This window comes from Schistocerca cancellata, chromosome 5 (assembly GCF_023864275.1).
Source record: "Schistocerca cancellata isolate TAMUIC-IGC-003103 chromosome 5, iqSchCanc2.1, whole genome shotgun sequence".
NCBI classification, from domain to species: Eukaryota; Metazoa; Arthropoda; class Insecta; order Orthoptera; family Acrididae; genus Schistocerca; species Schistocerca cancellata.
The window spans coordinates 478,176,512-478,196,197 of record NC_064630.1 but is presented as its reverse complement, the minus strand read 5'-3'; the positions used below and the strand labels follow the sequence as shown (position 1 = coordinate 478,196,197).

Sequence of the window (19,686 nt, the reverse complement as noted above, 5' to 3'; positions counted from 1 at the left end):
AGTGGCGCTGGCGTTTGTTTGTAGGAAAATGGCGACGACACCACAGGAACGATCATTTTGTGTGCTGCAATTTGCAAAGTTAGAGTCCATTGTTGGTGTGCAACGTGCATTCCGCCGTCAATTCAACAAACAGCCGCCTCGTCATAAGCAAATTTATGAGTGGCATCACAGATTCGTAGAAGATGGTTGCATCTGCAAGCGAAAAAGCACGGGTCGTCCACGCACATCGGATGAAAATGTCGAGCGTGTCCGTGCAGCTTACGAAAGGAGCCCTAGAAAATCCACGACACGGGCAAGTCACGAACTAAACATGTCTAAAACAACGGTATGGCGCGTTCTGAGTAACCGTCTGCACATGAAGCCGTACAAACTGCAGTTATTGCAAGCATTGCGTCCTGACGACCACAACAAAAGGTTCGAATTTTCAACTGCAATTCTACAGGACATGGAAGAGGACAATTTTGCCGAACGATTAATTTTTTCAGATGAATCAACGTTTCACATTTCTGGTAAAGTTAATCGGCATAACGTACGAATTTGGGCGAGTGAAACTCCGAGGGACGTTATTCAACATGAAAGAGACTCACCAAAGGTTAACGTCTTTTGTGCAATTTCGGTAAACAAAGTTTATGGACCTTTCTTTTTCATGGAGAAAACTATCACAGGAACCATTTACCTGGACATGTTAGAAAACTGGCTATTTCCTCAACTTCAGGAAGATTCAAATCACTTCATCTTCATGCAAGATGGCGCCCCACCACACTTCTCTGAACCTGTACGACGGTACCTAAATAACACCATTCCAGGACGGTGGATTGGAAGAGCAGGAGCACAAGATCAATGTCATCGTCTGTGGCCTCCCAGGTCACCAGACCTTACTCCCTGCGATTTTTATTTGTGGGGGTACATAAAGGACTGTGTTTATGTCCCACCTATGCCCGCTACTCTTCAAGAGGTACGACATCGAATTGTTGCGGCCGTGAATTCGGTAACTAAAGACCAGTTGCGTCGTGTGTGGCAAGAAATGAGATACCGGTTTGATATTTGTCGTGTAACAAATGGTGCTCATATTGAGGTACAGTTTTGATATTTGTTGTGTAACATTTGGTACTCATATTGAGTGAAGGACCGTTGGAATTGTGTTTCTATCATTTGTAGTTTTTGAGAAATAAATGTTTGAAATCTGCTCTTTCTTTTTGAAACGCCCTGTATATATATATCACACTCGTAAGCAGAGATCCCAGGTTAGAATCCTGGTCCGGTGCATATTTTGACTCATCGCCGCTGATTCTGCGTAATGTCCCGATGCAGTTGACATCAGTAACCGCTTCCCTTTCCTTTCTCCTCCCCTTCAACTTCCATTTACATATAAGGTACACTTTGTTCATCTAGCTCCAGTGGGCGTTCTTACGGATACACGGTGCTCATTTGATATGCATTTCCGACACCTCATTGCTTAAGTAATACACTAACTGATCAGAACTGTCTCGACACTTATTAATGGGCATTAATATTGGGTGTGTGTATCTTTTCCCTTTATGATACCATTAACTATGTTGAAGACACTTTCAGTGTCTGAAGTGTCTGAGTGTCTGTGGAGGAATGGCAGCCGATTCTTCTTGAAGCAGCCGAAACCAGAGAACTTAGAGATATTGGACGCTGAGGTCTGGAGTGAATTTGACGTTGTAGCTCATTCCAAAGAAATTCTGTTTGGTTCGGGTGGGAACTCTGAGCAGGCCAGGGCATCTCAGGAACACTATTGTCCACAAACGGTTGTTGCTTCACAGATGCTGCTTTATAAGAGACTCTGAAATGCTCCTCTACTCTATGCAATAAACAATAGTGCAAAATGTGTTCATATCCTTGCGCGTTTGTCGCTTTCTTAAGCTCAATAAGAGGACCTCAATCCAACCACAATAACGACTCTCCTACCGCTACACCACCTCCTCCGTACTTCACTGTTGGCACTAGACATGACGGCAGGTAACGTCCTCCAGTCGAGTGCCAAACCTAAGCTCTTCCAGGGTATAGCCGAGATTTATCACTCCAAATAACATGTTTCCACTCATCAACTGGCCTGTGACGCCGCTCTTTGCACCATCACAGGCATAATTTAACATTGATTACAGAAATGTGTGGAGTGTGAGCAGTGCTCGACGATTCTACCCAGTTTCTTTCAACTCCATACGCGCACAGTCATTGTACTAGCTAGACTTCTGGTAGCACTCTGGAACTCACTAGCAGCTGCTTCTGTTGATTTAATGTGATTTTTTTTCCCATCACCTTCTGCATTTCTCCGTGGATCCTGTCCGTCAGTATGTAAGGTTAGCCTGGTCCTCGTCTAGCTAGTGATTATTCCTTCACGTTTCGACATCATTATCACTTCACTGATAATCGACTTGGGCAGCTGTAGGAGGGTTTAAATGTTTCTAATGGATTTGTTACTCAGTTGACATTCAATGACTAGTCCACGTTCGAATTTCGGAGCAGCGAATTGAGGAGTCTTATCGACATTTACAAGATAATCCGGTTGTGTTTGAATTAATTCGTAGCTAATTGCAGAGGTGACTGGAAAGTACTACTAAAATGTGAGAGCAACTCGTATAAAGGTCCAGATCGTCCGCTGATATTAACATCTCAAAAGTCGGGGATTTCTCTCCTCACATCCATCACTCCTGGCGGCTCACCTACAACTGCCCATCGCTACGGGCTGTTCACATCCAACTGCCCAACACTACACTGGCGAATAACTTCCAACAACGAGTCCTACCAGCCACACAGACTGCACACAGGGCAGTCAGCGGTATTAGTACAGAGCGCTACGTGGTGTTAGCAACATAAAGACCTAAACAGCCTACTTACAGTATTGCTTTTCTTGTTAAGGCAGAACATGGGTGAAAGTTGAGCCGAATCAGACGGGGACTTAATCGCAAAGTTTACGTTCAAATACATTTTGACTAAACTAAACTCCACCCGAAGACACCTCGGAAGACCCAACGGTATACACCGACCGCCGCGTCGTAGTGAGCCGACACATGTACTGGATATGGATATGGAGGGAAATGAGGTCAGCATACCACTCTCCCGGCCGTTATCAGTTTTCGTGACCGGTCATTTCTACTAACTAGAGCAATATTTCATACCGAAAACGGTTGCGGCTCGTAACACATATTTGCATATACAGGGCGACAATTAATGGACTACACGAATTAAAATCGTCGTAACTTCTGAACGGTTTGCGTTAGAACTATCAAACTGCACTGTTGGCCGCAGGACAGGATGGGAATTAGTATGCGCATAGTTTAGCGACAACGCTCACTTTCATTTGGATGGGTTCGTCAGTAAGCAAAATTGGCACATTTGGGGGACTCAGAATCCGTATTTCGCGATCGAGAAGTCTCCTCAACCTCAGCGCATGACTGTGTGGTGAGCATGTCCAGTCACGGAATAATTAATCGGTGTGATATTCCTTGATGGGACGGTAACTACCGAACGGTTCGTGAACGTTTTGGAGGATGGTTTCATTCCCATTTTCCAAAGTTACCCTGATTTCGGCAAGATGGGATTCATGAAAGACGGAGCTCGACCCCATCGAAGCTGTAGAGCGTTTGATGTTCTGGAGGGGCACCTTTGGGATCGCATTCCCGCTCTGGGATACCCAGAGGCCATTGACATGAGCCTCGATTGGCTGCCGTATTTTTCGGATCTCAACACATGTGACTCCTTTTTGTGGTGCTATATTAAAGACAAGGTATACAGCAATAGCCCCAAAACCATTGCTGAGCTGAAAACAGCTATTCACGAGGTCGTCGGCAGCATCGATGTTTCTACAGTTCAGCGGGCTATGCAGAAATCCGCTTTCCGTCTGCGCCACATCAACGCCAATGACGGTAGGCACATCGAACATGTCATAACCTAAATCCGAGCATCTGTAATGACGTTTACATGTTGAATAAAGTTTGTGCACGCCGTAGTTTTTAATTAATTTACGTTTTTTCGATACAGTTCAATAATTGTCACCTTGTATCTCGCAGTCGGTTTGTATACAGACGCATGTTTACTTGACCTCCTTTATCACATACTTTTTTTTTTAGTTTTCGTTATTAATTGCGATGTTCCGTCTACTCCGATGTAGAGTGAATTAACGCCTTCTTCTCAAAGGCTGTTAGTACAGGTTGTTTTTCTAACTGAGACAAAAGCTTTGTTGAACTTAGGGTATTAACTAACATTTATTAATCCGTTACATCCCATATATTTCGTAATTCGCCACGGCAAGAACAGTGTCGCTTCAGCACTGTTACTGGTAGGTGTACCCGGGTCATCCAAGAAGAGCGGCACATTCTGAGTTGTGACACTTTTCATTTATAAGGTAAGATGAACGAAATTTTGAAGGTGAATGATTATCACAAGGTCTGTGTTTACACACTGTCTGTACCTTACATTACAATGTCCTTCAGACATGTATGCATGTCCGAAGAAACAGACACTGTTTTGACTATTACAGCTGTTGTAAATATTACTAAATTTCGTGCGTTGCAGCTTACAAAAAAAAAAAAAAAAAAAGGCATAGAATCCCTTTTCTCGGCGAAAAGTGTTCTTGTAATACATAAGCCCATTTATGATTCTATGTTTTCGTAAATTATGTTCCTTAAATTGTACCTAATCGATGTCCCTTATTAAACTGTATTAATTTTTATAAATTGTAATTTTATATTGTACTAATCAAATATTTTAACTTGTTTTTCATTTTTTATTCTAACTTAAGTACTAATTAATTTGGCCTGATGGAAGTTCGAATATTGTAGTATATTATGTATACTGCCGTAAAAGGGGCAAATGTGTTACGTGGGCGGTCATAAAAAAAAAGTTTTTAGAAAAGCAAGAAAAGTGACACAACTTAAAGAAATTTAAAAAAATTTCTTGATATCATCTGACGTTCGACGAGAACAGAACTACATGTCCGTATTACTGTTGTAACAAATAAAACAGAATTTACTGCCAAAAATACTTATTTGAAATTTGAAGGAAGCTTATAGTAATTCAACGTAAGCCTTATGGAGTACTTTAAGTCAGTTTTTCTGAAGTATTGCATTTTTTAGTTGTGTCATTGTTATTGCTCGGGTGTGGTATGATTTCGTTCATGACTTGCAAGGTGTCCGTCTAATATATCTACTCATAAAGTCGGCTTATTCTTTCACTTGATTAAATGTTTCAAGATTCGTCAAAGTTTGTTTGGTATGAAATGAGAGATTATTTAATGTAAACAAAACTAAATTATGCTGTGCACTAACGGAAACTTGGTTTTCGATGCTTATGTTTGAAAAGCAAACATAAGTTCGTAGTGTTTGTGGATTTACGGATAACTTTTCAAAATGTTCAGTGGTATATACTCTTTGATATCCTGAAGGTAGCTGGTATAAAATGCAGGAAGCGAAAGGTTATTCACAATTAGTACAAAAAGCAGACATCAGTTATAAGAGTCAACGAACATGAGAGAGAGGCTGTGATATCGGCAGGGTTGTGACCTGCCTACGACGTTACACAATCTGTACATTGAGCAAACAGTAAAAGAAACCAGGAAGAAATTTAGAGAGAAAATTAAAGTTCACATCGAAGAAATTAAAGTGACGTTTGCCATTGTCATTGCCATTTTGCCACAGATGGCACAGGGCATGGAAGATCAGTTAGACAGAATTTTGGAAATAGATTTTGAGATAAAATCAACAAAAGATAAAAAAAGTGGAATGGCATATGGTCGAATTAAATGAGGCGATGCTGAGTAAACTGGATTAGGAAACTTGTTGCTAGAAGCAATAGATGGATGAGTTTTACTAGTTAGGTAACAAAATAACTAGTGATGACCGAAATAGAGAGAATGTAAAATACACACTGGCAGTCGCAATAAAATTTGTTACATCTAATATAAATTGAAGTGTCTGAAAGTCAGTTTTGAAGATATTTTTCTAGGCTGTATGGAGGTGGAAAATGGAAGATGAACAGTTCGGACTAGAAAGGAATAGAAACATTTGAAATGTGGTGATACAGAAGAAAGGCGAAGATTAGGTAGGTAGATTATGTTAGTAATGAGAAGGTACCTGAATCGAAATGGGAAAAAAGAGGTTTGTGGTACAGTATGAGTAAGATATCTTCCAAACAGAAACAAAATAAAGCTGATGCTACATTTGAAGTACAACTACTTCAAGAAGAGATTACCCAGTTACTATATTAAAAAGGCTTGAAGAATATGTAAGTTTAAATATAAAAGCCGATAAAATTAACCAGGAATGAAACAATGTAAAGGAAGCAGTAATTAAAGCAGAAAGAGAAGCACTTGGCACAAGAAAGAAAAGTTTTTTCAAAAGGACCTGCTGTATTGGGATGAGGAAATACATAGTCTAATTGAAAATAAGAAACATGCCTATTTAAAAATGTTAAATTCCCTATACGATCAAGATCTGAGACTAGATTATAAAACTAAATCAGCTGAAGTCAAAAGGAAAGTCACAAGAGTTAAAAACATTAATTGGGAAAAATTAAGTCGTAGGAGAACAAAACAAAGCATACACAATAATGAAACATTAAAACAAAGGGGATAAGGGCAATCTACAAACAAACACAGCATCTGAACCTAATTTGTTACAATATTATAAATCAGTGTGGACAGATGTGCTAGATACACAGGTGATTCTGTCTGAACCACATAGGAATGTAAAGTTAATAACTCTGGAGGAGCTACAGGATGCAGTAACGCCTAACAAGAATAGGAAGACACCAGGATGTGAAAAAATCAATACAGAACTGATAAAATGTGCACCAAATATTGAAAAAATAAGAACATTCGATTTTATGAATATTTTTTGGCAAAGTGGTTATATACCTGAGGGGTGGACTATATAGCCCAGATATGCCCAATTGATAAGAAAGGAAACAGACATGAATGTCAGAACTGCAGAGGTATTAGCCTTCTGAATTTATGTTACATATTATATGCTAGAATTTTCAGAAAGCAAAATCGCCAATCGCTGACTGTGCTGTATGATGCCCAACATGGTTTTCAAAAATGCAGAGCATGTTTGAGCTGAATCTTCACCACGACATAACTAACAGAAGAACATGTGAATTCAATTAACCAACGTTTCTTGTCTTCATTGACTACGAAAAGGCGTTTGGTAATGTACATTGAAACAAACTGCGGGAAATTTAAGAAACAGAGAGATTGCATCTCACATGAGCACTATATGAAAAACAAAATACAAATGAAAACGGCAAGCAGCAGTTGTAATATGACTAAAATAAAACAAGAAGGTAGACAAAAGTGTCCATTCGCACCCACTCAATTAGTACTCTATTTTTTGCTGACGGCCAAGTAAATATTAGGCAAAATGAAAATGACTTACAAGAAGGTGTATTTGATCTAGTTAAAATAGCCAGAGAATACAATCTAAACGTCTCCATCACAAAGACAGAATCAGTGGCATTTTTAGGACATCTTCCCATCCGAGTTAAGACTGAAATTGATAAGTAGGTCATAGAGATAATTAATAAATTTCAACATTTAGGGTGCAGTATTACATACAGTGCAAACAATGAAATACAAATAAGTTAGACCTGTTTAACTATTTGTATGGAATTTTTCGCAGAATATTTGGAAAGAAAGTTCACATAGATACTCTACTGAAGTTCAAGAAGGTTCTGGCTACCAGCACTGCTCAATTGATGCGATAACTGGACTCTTTGAAGAGAGATGAAAAGAGAACAGAAGGATATGAAATGAATTATCTTAGACACGTGGCTGGGTATACCTTGACGAATAAAAAGAGAAATCCGAGCTGAATCTGAACATGCAAAACATAATTAAAGAATATCAGTTAAGATGGGAAGAATATATAGGCAGTATTCCAGATGAAAGAATCACTAAAACAATAAAACGATACAAACTAAGAAGCAAAAGATCTTTAGGAACACCAATAAAGAGATGTCTCGAACAATTTTGAGGATGACAGAATGGACCAAAAGGTCCAATTTTTAATGTAGATGTACATATGTGACTAAAAGAAGGAATGGTTAATAGGAGACATTCTGAAGCTTCAAGGAATCCTCAGTAAGGCAGGAAGTTCGTAAATGGAAGTTTTCCACCTGTATTGGAAGTGGTCAGAGTGACATGCTAACTAGACGTTGATTTGGAGCTGACATATATAGATAACACGAGGGAAAGAGCCATCTGTCCTCGCTAGCGGCGAAAAGTGCGTCAGCAGTGTCGGCGAGCCGTGCAGCAGCAGGATTGGGTGAGCTGAGCCCCACTCCCCTCCCTGCCCTGCCCTCCGCGGCGGCTCTGGGCGTACTGGCTGTCGGTCGCTGGACGTGGCGTCATTTCAGTGCTCATCGGGCGATGGGAGGAGACGACACGCTTTCTCTGGTGCTGCCCCTGCTGCTCGCCACAGTCGCCCTGGCCGTGTGGCTGTGGGGGCAGCAGAGGCGCCCTCCGGGATTCCCGCCAGGTAAGGCGCCACCTGCTGATGTGGAGCGTGATCCTTATTGAAGGCCTCTACACACACACCAACCCTTCGGCCGATAGACCTCCCGATCAATTTCATGCCAGCCTACACACGTCCCGACCGCTGCACTCAGCGATTACAGTGCAGCAGCCCCTATTGTTGTGACTTGTTAATCTTAAACTCATTGTTTATATTTTATGAGGTCCCACTTGGTTTCACGCAGAAACAAAAACAGGGGGTTTCCCCTGGCTATATTAGAGGTAACAAGGTCAAACAAAAAACAGGCTGAGAGAAAGCTGTGGGCACGAGAGTGGGTAATACAATGAATGAAATTTATCTACGTTATATTACTTAACCATTTCAGTCCCTCTGGCTACAATTGGTTATCTTAACTTTTACTGTGTCATAATTTCAACAGAAGTATTTTTCCCCGTAGAAACCTCAGGTACACATTTGTGAATGTTTAACCTTTTCATGATGTGCAAGTGCTGCCAACTGTTGAGCATCACTATGAAAATATCAGCAAGTCAATATAGCAATGCACAGCAACTCATAACCACCAGAGTACATGGATGCGGTTGGTTCACTATATTCCACTGTATAATTTAATATTGTTATTATTATTTTGCAGGATAACTATTGAATGATCGATTTATTATTTATCACAATAGAGAATATTTCATCATCATAATTTTCTTGGACCTTTGTCCCACTTCAACACGGGGTCGGCCATGTTACTATGTATGTGGCAATGTTCGTGTCAGAGGATGGTCGGATGCCCTTCCTGTCGCCACCCTGTACCCCCCGGGATGGAAGTAGTGTACCCCAGCTGTCTGCGTCTAGTGTAAGCCATCAAATAGTGCGAACGTTTTGAAATGTCTGAGAGTCGTGTAACTGAGGGGGGACATGGGGACCAGCCCAGTATTTAATCAGTGGGATGTGGAAAACCGCCAAAAAATCACATCCAGGCTGGGCAGCACATCAGCCCTCGTCGTTAATGTGTTAAGCGGATTCGATTCGGGGCCGGCGCGCCTACCTGAATCCAGGAAGCAGCGCATTAGCGATATCGGCTAATCTGGCGGGTCACAATAGAGAATATTTCGTAATTAGTTATTTCACTCCATAAAATTAAGCCAAATACACAAAGTATGTTTTAAAAACGGGTATGTATTTTTGTTTAATCTTGCATAAAAATCATTAAAAAATCACCTAAGAGCATAGCTAAATAAAGAAAAATTTTCCTTCCTCCAGAAAAAATTCAGGTCTTGAACGGTTAAGGAGCTGGAAGCCGATGATTTTCGTAATTATCTAACAACGGATGAAACATGCATTTCGGCGCTGCCGAACATCATAAAACCATTTTTAACGGTAAACAGTGCAGTCGTGAGAGAGGCTGTAAGCTGCAAGGAGTGGTTGCTAGCTACATTTCGATTTCTTTTTAATAGCAGAAGATTAGAGGATTCAGTGATGTTGCATTCCCACAACTATCTACTAAAATGATTCCTGAAATCTGCAGTGTGGTTTTTCATTGACTGAAGAAACACACCGTGGTAAAGGAAGATAGATAAAACAAAAGATGTTCACGTAAACGTTATTAATTTATTTACATACGTAGCCTAAAGGATAACCCGTAAGTTAGAGAAATTCATTTCACATACGAACAAGAAAGACTAAACATGGTGCTAGTACACATCGTCTAGTGGCATTTGGCAACAGTTAGAAATGGAAAAAAAAGCGCACTTTGCTCTTCGTAGCACTGGGATTGGATATAGACTGGGCCTGCTGTAACACTTACACCAATGAAGCAAGGGTGTTTATTGAATTAACGTCCATTAAATGTCGATATGTCGGGTTTTAGATTTTGTTTCCGACAAGCATCGGCAATAAAACCTAAAAACAGAAATGCAAAAGGTGGACTGACATGTATTCTCTCTATATGCCACACGAAAGTATTATGAATTCATTAAAAAAGAAAAAAAATTGCTTCATTTCTTGTATCTATATTGCTATAGTTGTCGCATGACGTTTGCCTCAAACGTCTCCAGTAATTAAATTTCTTCGGAAACTCTGTCACAGTTTCGTCTGCTTCGCACTCAGTAGAGCAGCATTGAATGCCGCGCACAGTGACAAAAGATGAACTTTAGTTGGGTGGTTGGCACGACAGCACTACACACGGCATAATTTGTTAGGTGAAGTGGTGGGAGGCTTCGGCTGTCGTGTGATCCGACTTGCGCGACATTCCGACAAAGTTAGTTCGTCGGTCGGTCTGTCAAAACACGCACACAAGGCTGTTGATGTAGATGACGCTGAGAAAAGTAATTTAATATAAGACATATGGGGCTGCAAATGTCGCGAAATACCCCAAAACTGGATAACAATTCTTGAATATGTGACATCACAACCAAAATACGGAGGGTATTCTCAAGTGCATGTGCGAAGGGGTGATTGAACTACTCAATAATTCCATTCAAGCAGAAGGTGCAAATTTTGAACATCTGCTGTAAATGTGATCTGTTGTAAACGTAGATGTTACATAATTGTCCTTGCTGTCATCAAGCAAAAGCTGTTCTTATTTTGTGTTCCTTTACTTTCTCCCTTCTTTCCTTGTTTACAGACATTATGTAGTAAAGAAAACACAGTTCAGTTAGTGGTAATGAAGCAGTCCGAACGCTAATACTCATTTACTTGTGATACAACACGGTAGCTTTTTGTTGTGCTGTATTTTGCGATAAACCAGAGGGGACCGCGAGACCGGTAAATAAATTAATACCTCAATGTAAAAACGTTATTGTCTCAGGCAATGAAAAAAATACTTTCTGCAACACTTGGGTTCGGATGACCAGGTGTGGCAGACCGATATGCTCAACCGCTGCAAGTGCGGCGAGTTACGTTATCTTTTGCCGCCACATGTTCAACATTTGTCATGCACTTTTGTGACATTGTATCTTATCTTACATTACATGTCTGAGCGTCAACTAAGTCGCTTCGGAGGTTTTTAAACGCTAATTATATTCATGCTCATAAATTAAGGATAATTTGCAGAATGTGGTGCCACTCCATTTGCTGATATCTTCTGTTTCAAGGTACTCCTCCACGATGGCAGCTCGGTTGCGCCGTGCGTTATCATCCATCAGGAGGAAGGTGGGACCCACTGCACCCCTGAAAAGGCGGACATACTGGTGCAAAATTACGTCCCGGTATACCTGACCTGTTACAGTTCCTCTGTCAAAGACATGCAGCGGTGCACGTGCACCAATCATAATCCCACTCCACACCATCAAACCACGACCTCCATACAGGTCCCTTTCAAGGACTTTAAGGGGTTGGTATCTGTTCCTGGTTCACGCCAGATGAAAACCTGGCGACAATCACTGTTCAGACTATACTTGGACTCGTCCGTGAACATAACCTGGGACCAGTGTTCCAATGCCCATGTACTGTGTTCTTGACACCGTGCTTTACGGGCTCTCCTGTGACCAGGGGTCAGTGGAATGCCCCTTGCAGGTCTCCGGGCGAATAAACCATGTCTGTTCAGTCGTTTATAGACTGTGGGTCTGGAGACAGCTGCTCCTGGCTGCAGTAAGGTCCCGAGCAAGACTACCTGCAGTACTCCTTGGCCGTCTGCAGGCGTTGATGGTGAGATATCGGTCTTCTTGTGGTGTTGTGCACTGTGAAAGTCCCTTACTGTAGCACCTAAACACGTTTCCTATCAGCTAGAATCGTTGCCATAATCTTGACATCACACTTTGTGACACACGTAGGGCCTGTGCTACGACCTGCTGTGTTTGACCAGCCTCTAGTCACCCTGGTATTCTACCCCTCATAACGTCATCAATGTGTGTTATTTGGGCCATTTTCAACACAGTCGCCATTAGCACGTCTGAAAGAGTCTGCACACTTACTCGCTGCACCGTACTCTGACATGCACCAACACACCTCTGCGTATGTGACTGCTGCCAGCGCCACCGTGCGACGACTGCAGGTCAGATGCACCGCGTGGTCATACCCCGAGGTGATTTAAATCCGCAGACCGCCCACAAGAGCGTTGTTTCACCATTTATCAGCATTATCCTTAATTTATGAGCATGAGTGTAGAATCACACTATATAGTGGCGCTGGGATGTACGCCCTACACATCTTCTGTATATCAGTTGCTTACGGCGGATAACACTTGCTGCTGCGCTAACTCCTACTGTATAACGTGTGCAGTCGTAAATCGGGAGCAAGATTCTAGAAATGGCATATTTCGGTACGACTGATTCGCTGAGTCTGAAGATGTGTCGGGCTGCAAGAACTTTATCGGAGGTTTACAGTTAATAGTATCTCAAGAGACTGCCAACAAAATACGTCACTAATGTTTGAAAGCAAAATTTTCCGTTTTTATAATCAAATAGAAGATATGAAATGATTCTATGAACACTTAAAAGTGAAACATGGTACCACCGACGACGAACAAGTGCTCGACACTGCTTTGGTAAATTAAAAAACATATAAAAACCACGCACCATTGTTAATATAAGGGGTGTTTTTCATTAACGTTTAAAAAACCCCGAAGCGACGCATATGACGCGGAGAAAAGTAAATTAATATGAGACACACGGAGCCAAGCACGTGCGAGAGGTACGTCATCTGCTGACGTCACATGTTCTACATTTGTCATCCACTTTTGGGGTATTTCCTGACATCTGCGGCCCCATGCGTCTTGTCTCAGCGTTATCTATGTCACTTAAGAGGTTTTTAAACGTTCATGAGAATCACCCTGTATATACAATAAAAAGTTTTTTATCAATGATCGTCATCAATCTGAAGATTGTTTTTGACATCACAGTGTTTTACGAGGCATGATCCTGTTGGAGGGTGTATGTCGTTGCCTGCCTCCGACCTACGGACCGACCTACAGTTTAAAGTGAATTCCAAACCACGGCATTTTTCACAGCAACAAACACAGCCAAAGATGAAAGAAGCGGTAAGTGGCAGACAAAAATCTTAGGTTTGACCAGGAACGAACCCAAGATCTTTGGACTTGTAATCTGGCATTTTTAACACTCAGACTCTTTCTTTTCCTTTTTTGTCTCCCATATTCCCGTATAGCCCCTCGTTTCACTCTCCAAACATACCTTCTTCTCACGCTACATTCTGTAAAGTGCTTTTTTGCCGTTTTCTCCTCTCCTTTCTCGTCATTTAATCCTTAAGTCTGACACCGATTCACTTCAAAAACTGGTAATACACCCAATATATTTATGCAGGTAAATTGCTTTGATATTTAAAAGCTAACAACATCGAATTAGTACACACAAAACGTCCCACCTATGTTGCGTGGCGTATGGTGCTCAGTGAAATGTTGCTGGTAGAGGATGCTTCCTACCAGTGTTAGGTGGGAGGGGGTGCTTCGTATGAATGTCCCGTAGCAGAGAGTGCTTGGTACCAAAGTTATCAAGATTATTATGGAGGTCACTTTCTTAGTTGATCTTCTGGAACTCATATGCGTAAATCTAGTGTTTCCAACAAGTTAAGAAATATTTCTTAAAACTAGAAAATTTTCATTAAAATATTTCTACTTTACGCCGATAACTTTATCTTACGCAAAAATTTAAAACTCTTAAAAATAAGTTTCTGAGTAGGAGCGAAAATCATGTTGCATATCAACGATAATAACAAGCATAGAATTTAATGTCTTCAAAGGCGGTGGAGCACGATATAAACTTAGGGAAAAAACCACTTTTACACCTTTGATATCTACAAGAAATCGTTTGATTCTTAAACTTCATTTTATAAGTGCTTTGTATGATTTTCAGATTTTCTTTCTTTGCTATTTTGACTGGATTAATTTAAACTGAATGAATGTGTTTACGAAGATGGATGTTTTAAGCTTTTCGTGATAAATTTAACCAATGCTCAGCACTAGACTACATGCGTGTGGGCGAAGGCCTAAACTTCACTCAACCTGGCGTGTAGAAGTGACGTAACAGCGTCGGAATGGACCAAGATGTTTCTCGTGTCCCCAGTTTCACATTTTTCTAAACAGCTTGCTAACTGAACTGCAGAATTTGTAACTGTACTGCTCGATATTGCGCTGTGTAGTCCCGTTGAAACAGAGAAGGTATTAACTTCTGGGAAAAGACATGTTGTAGATCTAGAAATCTCAGTTTTCTGCCTCACCTGTATCACAGAAAATAATATTTTCTTTACCAAATAATAGATGAACACATCTACATAATAACATGTCCATATTCTTCAGAGACTATTTCAGCGGCTCTACCGTCTGAAACTGAATATACCTTCAGAAAGCCGCCTCAGGTTTTGTATGTGCATGAACAAAATGTAATATCTGCTCTAAGGTACGTTTCTGGGATCGTGGAAAATGCTGGCCGAGTGTACTATAGTTTTCATTGTACAGGGTGTTTAAAAAGGTACTTTACAACTTTGAAAATTGATATAAATTAATTCATAGTACCTACAGAGGTAATTGTAGTGTCGGTTTGAAGAGAAATACATCAAGTTTTGTTTCGCTTAATTCGATAGAGCCGAATAGCACCCTAAGCAGCGCTAGTGGCAATTGCGTTAAAGATGGCACCCTCCACTGGACCTGAGCGTGCTAGCTGTTTCTTTTGTTTTGAATAATCGAAGTCGGCGACAACAGTTCAGCGTAATTTCCGTACCAAGTACGCTAAAGATCTTCCTAGTAGGCCTACATTTTATGAGTGGCATAATTGTTTTGTAGAAACGGGGTGCTCCGTGAGAGAATAATCAACGTGATAGTGTACCTGGATATGTTACAACAATTTTTGATACCACAGATCGATGAGGATGACCATGAACGAAATGTTTATTTCATGCAAGATGGTGCACCACCCCACTACCTGGCTGATGTACGGGATTCTCTCAGTGACCGCTTCCCAGGTCAATGGATAGGCCGTGATGCGCCAATTGCATCGCCGCCCCGTTCGCCAGACCTGTCACCATTTGATTTTTTTAATGGGATTCATAAAGGATACCGTGTTTGTACCTTCTGTGCCCCGGCTTCTCTACCTAAACTTAGAGCAAGAATTTACGCCACCACTGAGCAAGTTACACCTGCAATGCTACAGCGAGATTGGGAAGAAATTGACTTCCGATGGGATGTGTGCAGGGTAACCAACGGAAACCACATACATCTTTAGTCGAAGGTCAAAAACTTAATAACTCTACACCTAGCTCTATATCTTCTTTTAATAAATTTATGTGAATTTTTAAAGTTGTGAAGTACTTTTTGAAACACCCCATATAGTGCTGGTGAGGAAGGAAAGGGGTGTCCAGGGACACGGCGTTGACCTTCGCACGACACAGTGTGGGACTAGTCCTATTTCTGCAACGCGGTAAGGGTAGTTACGAGGAAGCGAGAAGAAAATGTTGGGGAGTCCACTTCGACGCTGTTCTCTAAAGCTTCGCATCGGTCTTGACTACAAAAGAGCGCGGAAACCGCAGCCACGCCAACAAAACGTGGAAAGTGTGGCACCACACAAACGAAAGATGCAATAGTTCCCGTCGCACTCGGCAACGTGTAATATGTTTTTTAGTAGAATCGCAGATCATTGATTTTTAGAAATGGGTGATAATCCTGTACTGAATGAAAACTCTATAGCACAGAAGTCTATAGCCTGATAACGGCAATGAAAGTGTCATGCACTTTGTATCACATGCCAAAAAAGGAACAATCCAGAAGGGTAACATACAGATACACAACATAACAAACCAATGTTCTTAGAGTATAGCTGTTGGAGTATTCTTGAACGTACTCGAGGCTCCAATATTGTAACACACGTAGAGGAAACAAAGTTTCTCACAAAGAAGCAAAATCGGTTCAAGAAATACCAGTCTAGAGAAGAACAACGTTTTTTTTCACACACAGTATTTTCCGAGTAGAAGACGCAGGTCAAGAAGTTGATTGCCTTTCCCTTAACTCCAAAACCCACGTTCTACACTGTGGCACATTGCCATCGAACGAAATGATGAGGTGTTTTTCTTTTTATCTTTTAATTTTGTTTTTTATATATGTGTTACGTAGGGCAGTATGTGCGAGAAAGTCGCATGGATGTAGAATGTACCAGTTTATCGAATATGAATATCAGTGCATACAACGTATTTGTAGAACTGACCATTACAAATAGTGTCGTATCGCAGAGTATTTTTTCTTTGCCACCTTAGATCAAAATACATATTGTCACCTAAAGTTAACAGGAATTTGCAATTGTGTGTGTTACATGACAGTTTCAGACAAAAGCTTCTGTTTCTTACTACAAAAGAATTATTTCATTGTTTAAAATGGGGTTCAAGCAGCTACTTCTTAAATTAGTTTTAAATCATTACTAATAATAAAACAGTAAAATGATAGCGTCTCTCAGTCAGTCTCTTCGAACACGCTAGTCTCCAAAACTACTAGACATATTTTTATGGGTTTTACACAGGTAGCTTGAGAGTGGATTGGGTAAGACAGAAGCTTTACTTCATCAAAACCTGATAACGAAAAGAAAGATATTGCAATTTAAAGTTTTACTCATGCTGACAAAAAAAATGGCTCTGAGCACTATGGGACTCAACTTCTGAGGTCATTAGTCCCCTAGAACTTAGAACTAGTTAAACCTAACTAACCTAAGGACATCACAAACATCCATGCCCGAGGCAGGATTCGAACCTGCGACCGTAGCGGTCTTGCGGTTCCAGACTGCAGCGCCTTTAACCGCACGGCCACTTCGGCCGGCTACTCATGCTGACAAAATGCGAAAGTAGTTCTGTACGAGACGTTTCCAATACTAAACCGCTGAACCGATTTCGATGAAGTTTGGTATGGAGATAGCTTGAACCCCGAAGAAGAACATAGGCTACATTAGAAAATAAAAGAAAATCGTCTCCTAAGAGGGTGAAGTAGGGAAGGCAACATATTTTTTTGCTTCATTAAAGATAAGCCATGTTAAGAAACTATAAAATTTGTTGCATAATGTACACGTTGGATAACGTACAGCTATTTCAGGCGATCTCATGAGGAGAGCTGACGTTATTGCCTAGGCAATACCTTACTTACTCACAGTCACTCACCATAACAAAACTATTGACTTGCGTGCACATCCGCAGGTATTAGCTAGTAAAGATATATTATTTCTTGTATATTTGATAATATTTGAGAATGAATTGTAAAGTTCAAGGACGACATCCGCTCATGATTCGAATTGCTCTTTACTGGGCTGTGGAGATCTGTTTAGAGTGGCACACTAGACACGCATTCTGCAGGACGGTGGTTCTAATCGTCTGATTGAGTTTTCCGTGATTTTCTTAAGATGTTGTGTCACGTACATGGTATCAAACCCAAAATTCCTCGAAAACATGATTGGCATGCATAGCTTTTGTCCAATACAATACTGTACTCTATGTGTAATGTAACTTGTCATTGCCACTGAGGGGTTCTAGGAGCGGATGTAAAAGACCCCCTTTTGGCATAATGGCCATTGTCAGAAGCCAGACAGCATACAAAACAAACAGTCGCTTACCACACTACGAAAGCAGAGGTAATGCACAGAGATATCAGTTGCCTAAGTGTCTTTATATAGTCGAAACTGTAATATTCTTCCCACAAATTATAAAACACTGCTAGTTAGAACTGTTGCTGATTAATGTTGACACCGAGCAGAAACAAGACAATACCGCCCCGATTCTGTCTACTCTTCCGCTTCCAGCACCCATTGTATTAACTGCCAAGTTACATAGTGGTTATAGCACATTTTACTGAACTAAACGAATAGAGTGTACCCCAAGGACGAGTAGATTAGATTAGATTAGTACTTGTTCCATAGATCATAAATACGACACTTCGTAAAGATGCTGAACGTGTCAGGTTAATAAAAGGTGTCTATACACGGTATTGCACTATACAAAATACTACATGACACTTAATATTTTTACTTTTTTGTGGGGGGTTGGGGAAATTACCCATTTACTATATCCAAAAATTCATCTAATGAGTAGAAGGAGTTGCCATTAAGAAATTCTTTTAATTTCCTTTTAAATGCTGTATGGCTATCTGTCAGACTTTTGATGCTATTAGGTAAGTGACCAAAGCATAACTTACCCCACTCTGAGCCAAAGTTAGATTTAACCTTGAGTAGTGAAGATCATCCTTTCTCCTATAGTTGTAGCCATGTACACTGCTATTACTTTTGAATTCGTTCGGATTGTTAATAACAAATTTCATAATTGAATATATATATTGTGAGGCTACAGTGAAGATCCCTAGCTCTTTAAATAAGTGTCTGCAGGATGATCTTGGATGAGCTCCAGCAATTATTCTGATTACACGCTTTTGTTCAATGAATACTCTTTTACTCAATGATGAGTTACCCCAGAATATGATGCCATATGAAAGAAGAGAATGAAAATAGGCGTGGTAAGCTAATTTACTGAGATGTATATCGCCAAAATTTGCAATGACCCTGATAGCATAAGTAGCTGAACTCTAACGTTTCAGCAGATCCTCAGTGTGTTTTTTTTCTGTGTAACCCCTCACCAATGCATACACCTAGAAATTTTGAATATTCTACGTTATCTACCGATTTCTGATCGAAGTCTATATTTCTTAGTGGTGTCATTCCATTTACTGGTGGAACTGTATATACTGTGTTTTGTCAAAGTTTAATGAGAGCCCATTTGCAGAGATCCACTTAATGATTTTCTGAAAAACATCGTTTACTATTTCACCAGTTAATTCTTGTCTGTTTGGTGTGATAGCTATACTCGTATCATCGGCAAAAAGTACCAGCTTTGCATCTTCGTGAATATAGAATGGCAAGTCATTATTATACTGGGTGATCAAAAAGTCAGTATAAATTTGAAAACTTAATAAACCACGGAATAATGTAGATAGAGAGGTGAAAATTGACACACTTGCTTGGAATGACATGGGGTTTTATTAGAACAGAAAACAAAACAAAGTTCACAAAATGTCCGACAGATGGCGCTGGACAGCTAAATGTCAGTGACTGCGAATGACAATCGTGTATAAAAGGAGCTGTAATGAGAGAGAGTATCACATGCGCCAGCAGTCGCAGCATGATGACGTTACCTGAAAAGGCGCTTTTAGTGAAGCTGTATTATCAGTAAAGGGAATGTGCTAGTTCAGAGTTACGATCCTATTGTCATAGGAAGGGGATTCGAATGGGTATAC

General features: G+C 40.6%; 1 protein-coding gene across 1 annotated transcript in view; it reads left to right on the top strand.

The window, feature by feature from the left end:
- Positions 1–8,366: 8,366 nt before the first annotated feature.
- The window catches only part of LOC126188413 (methyl farnesoate epoxidase-like), a 338,427-nt gene continuing 327,107 nt past the window's right edge, over positions 8,367–19,686 (top strand). Inside the window, exon 1 of the mRNA XM_049930016.1 lies at positions 8,367–8,498. Within this exon, the coding sequence (XP_049785973.1) occupies positions 8,390–8,498 (109 nt within the window). The 5' untranslated portion in view covers positions 8,367–8,389. The remainder of the gene's footprint in view (positions 8,499–19,686) is intronic.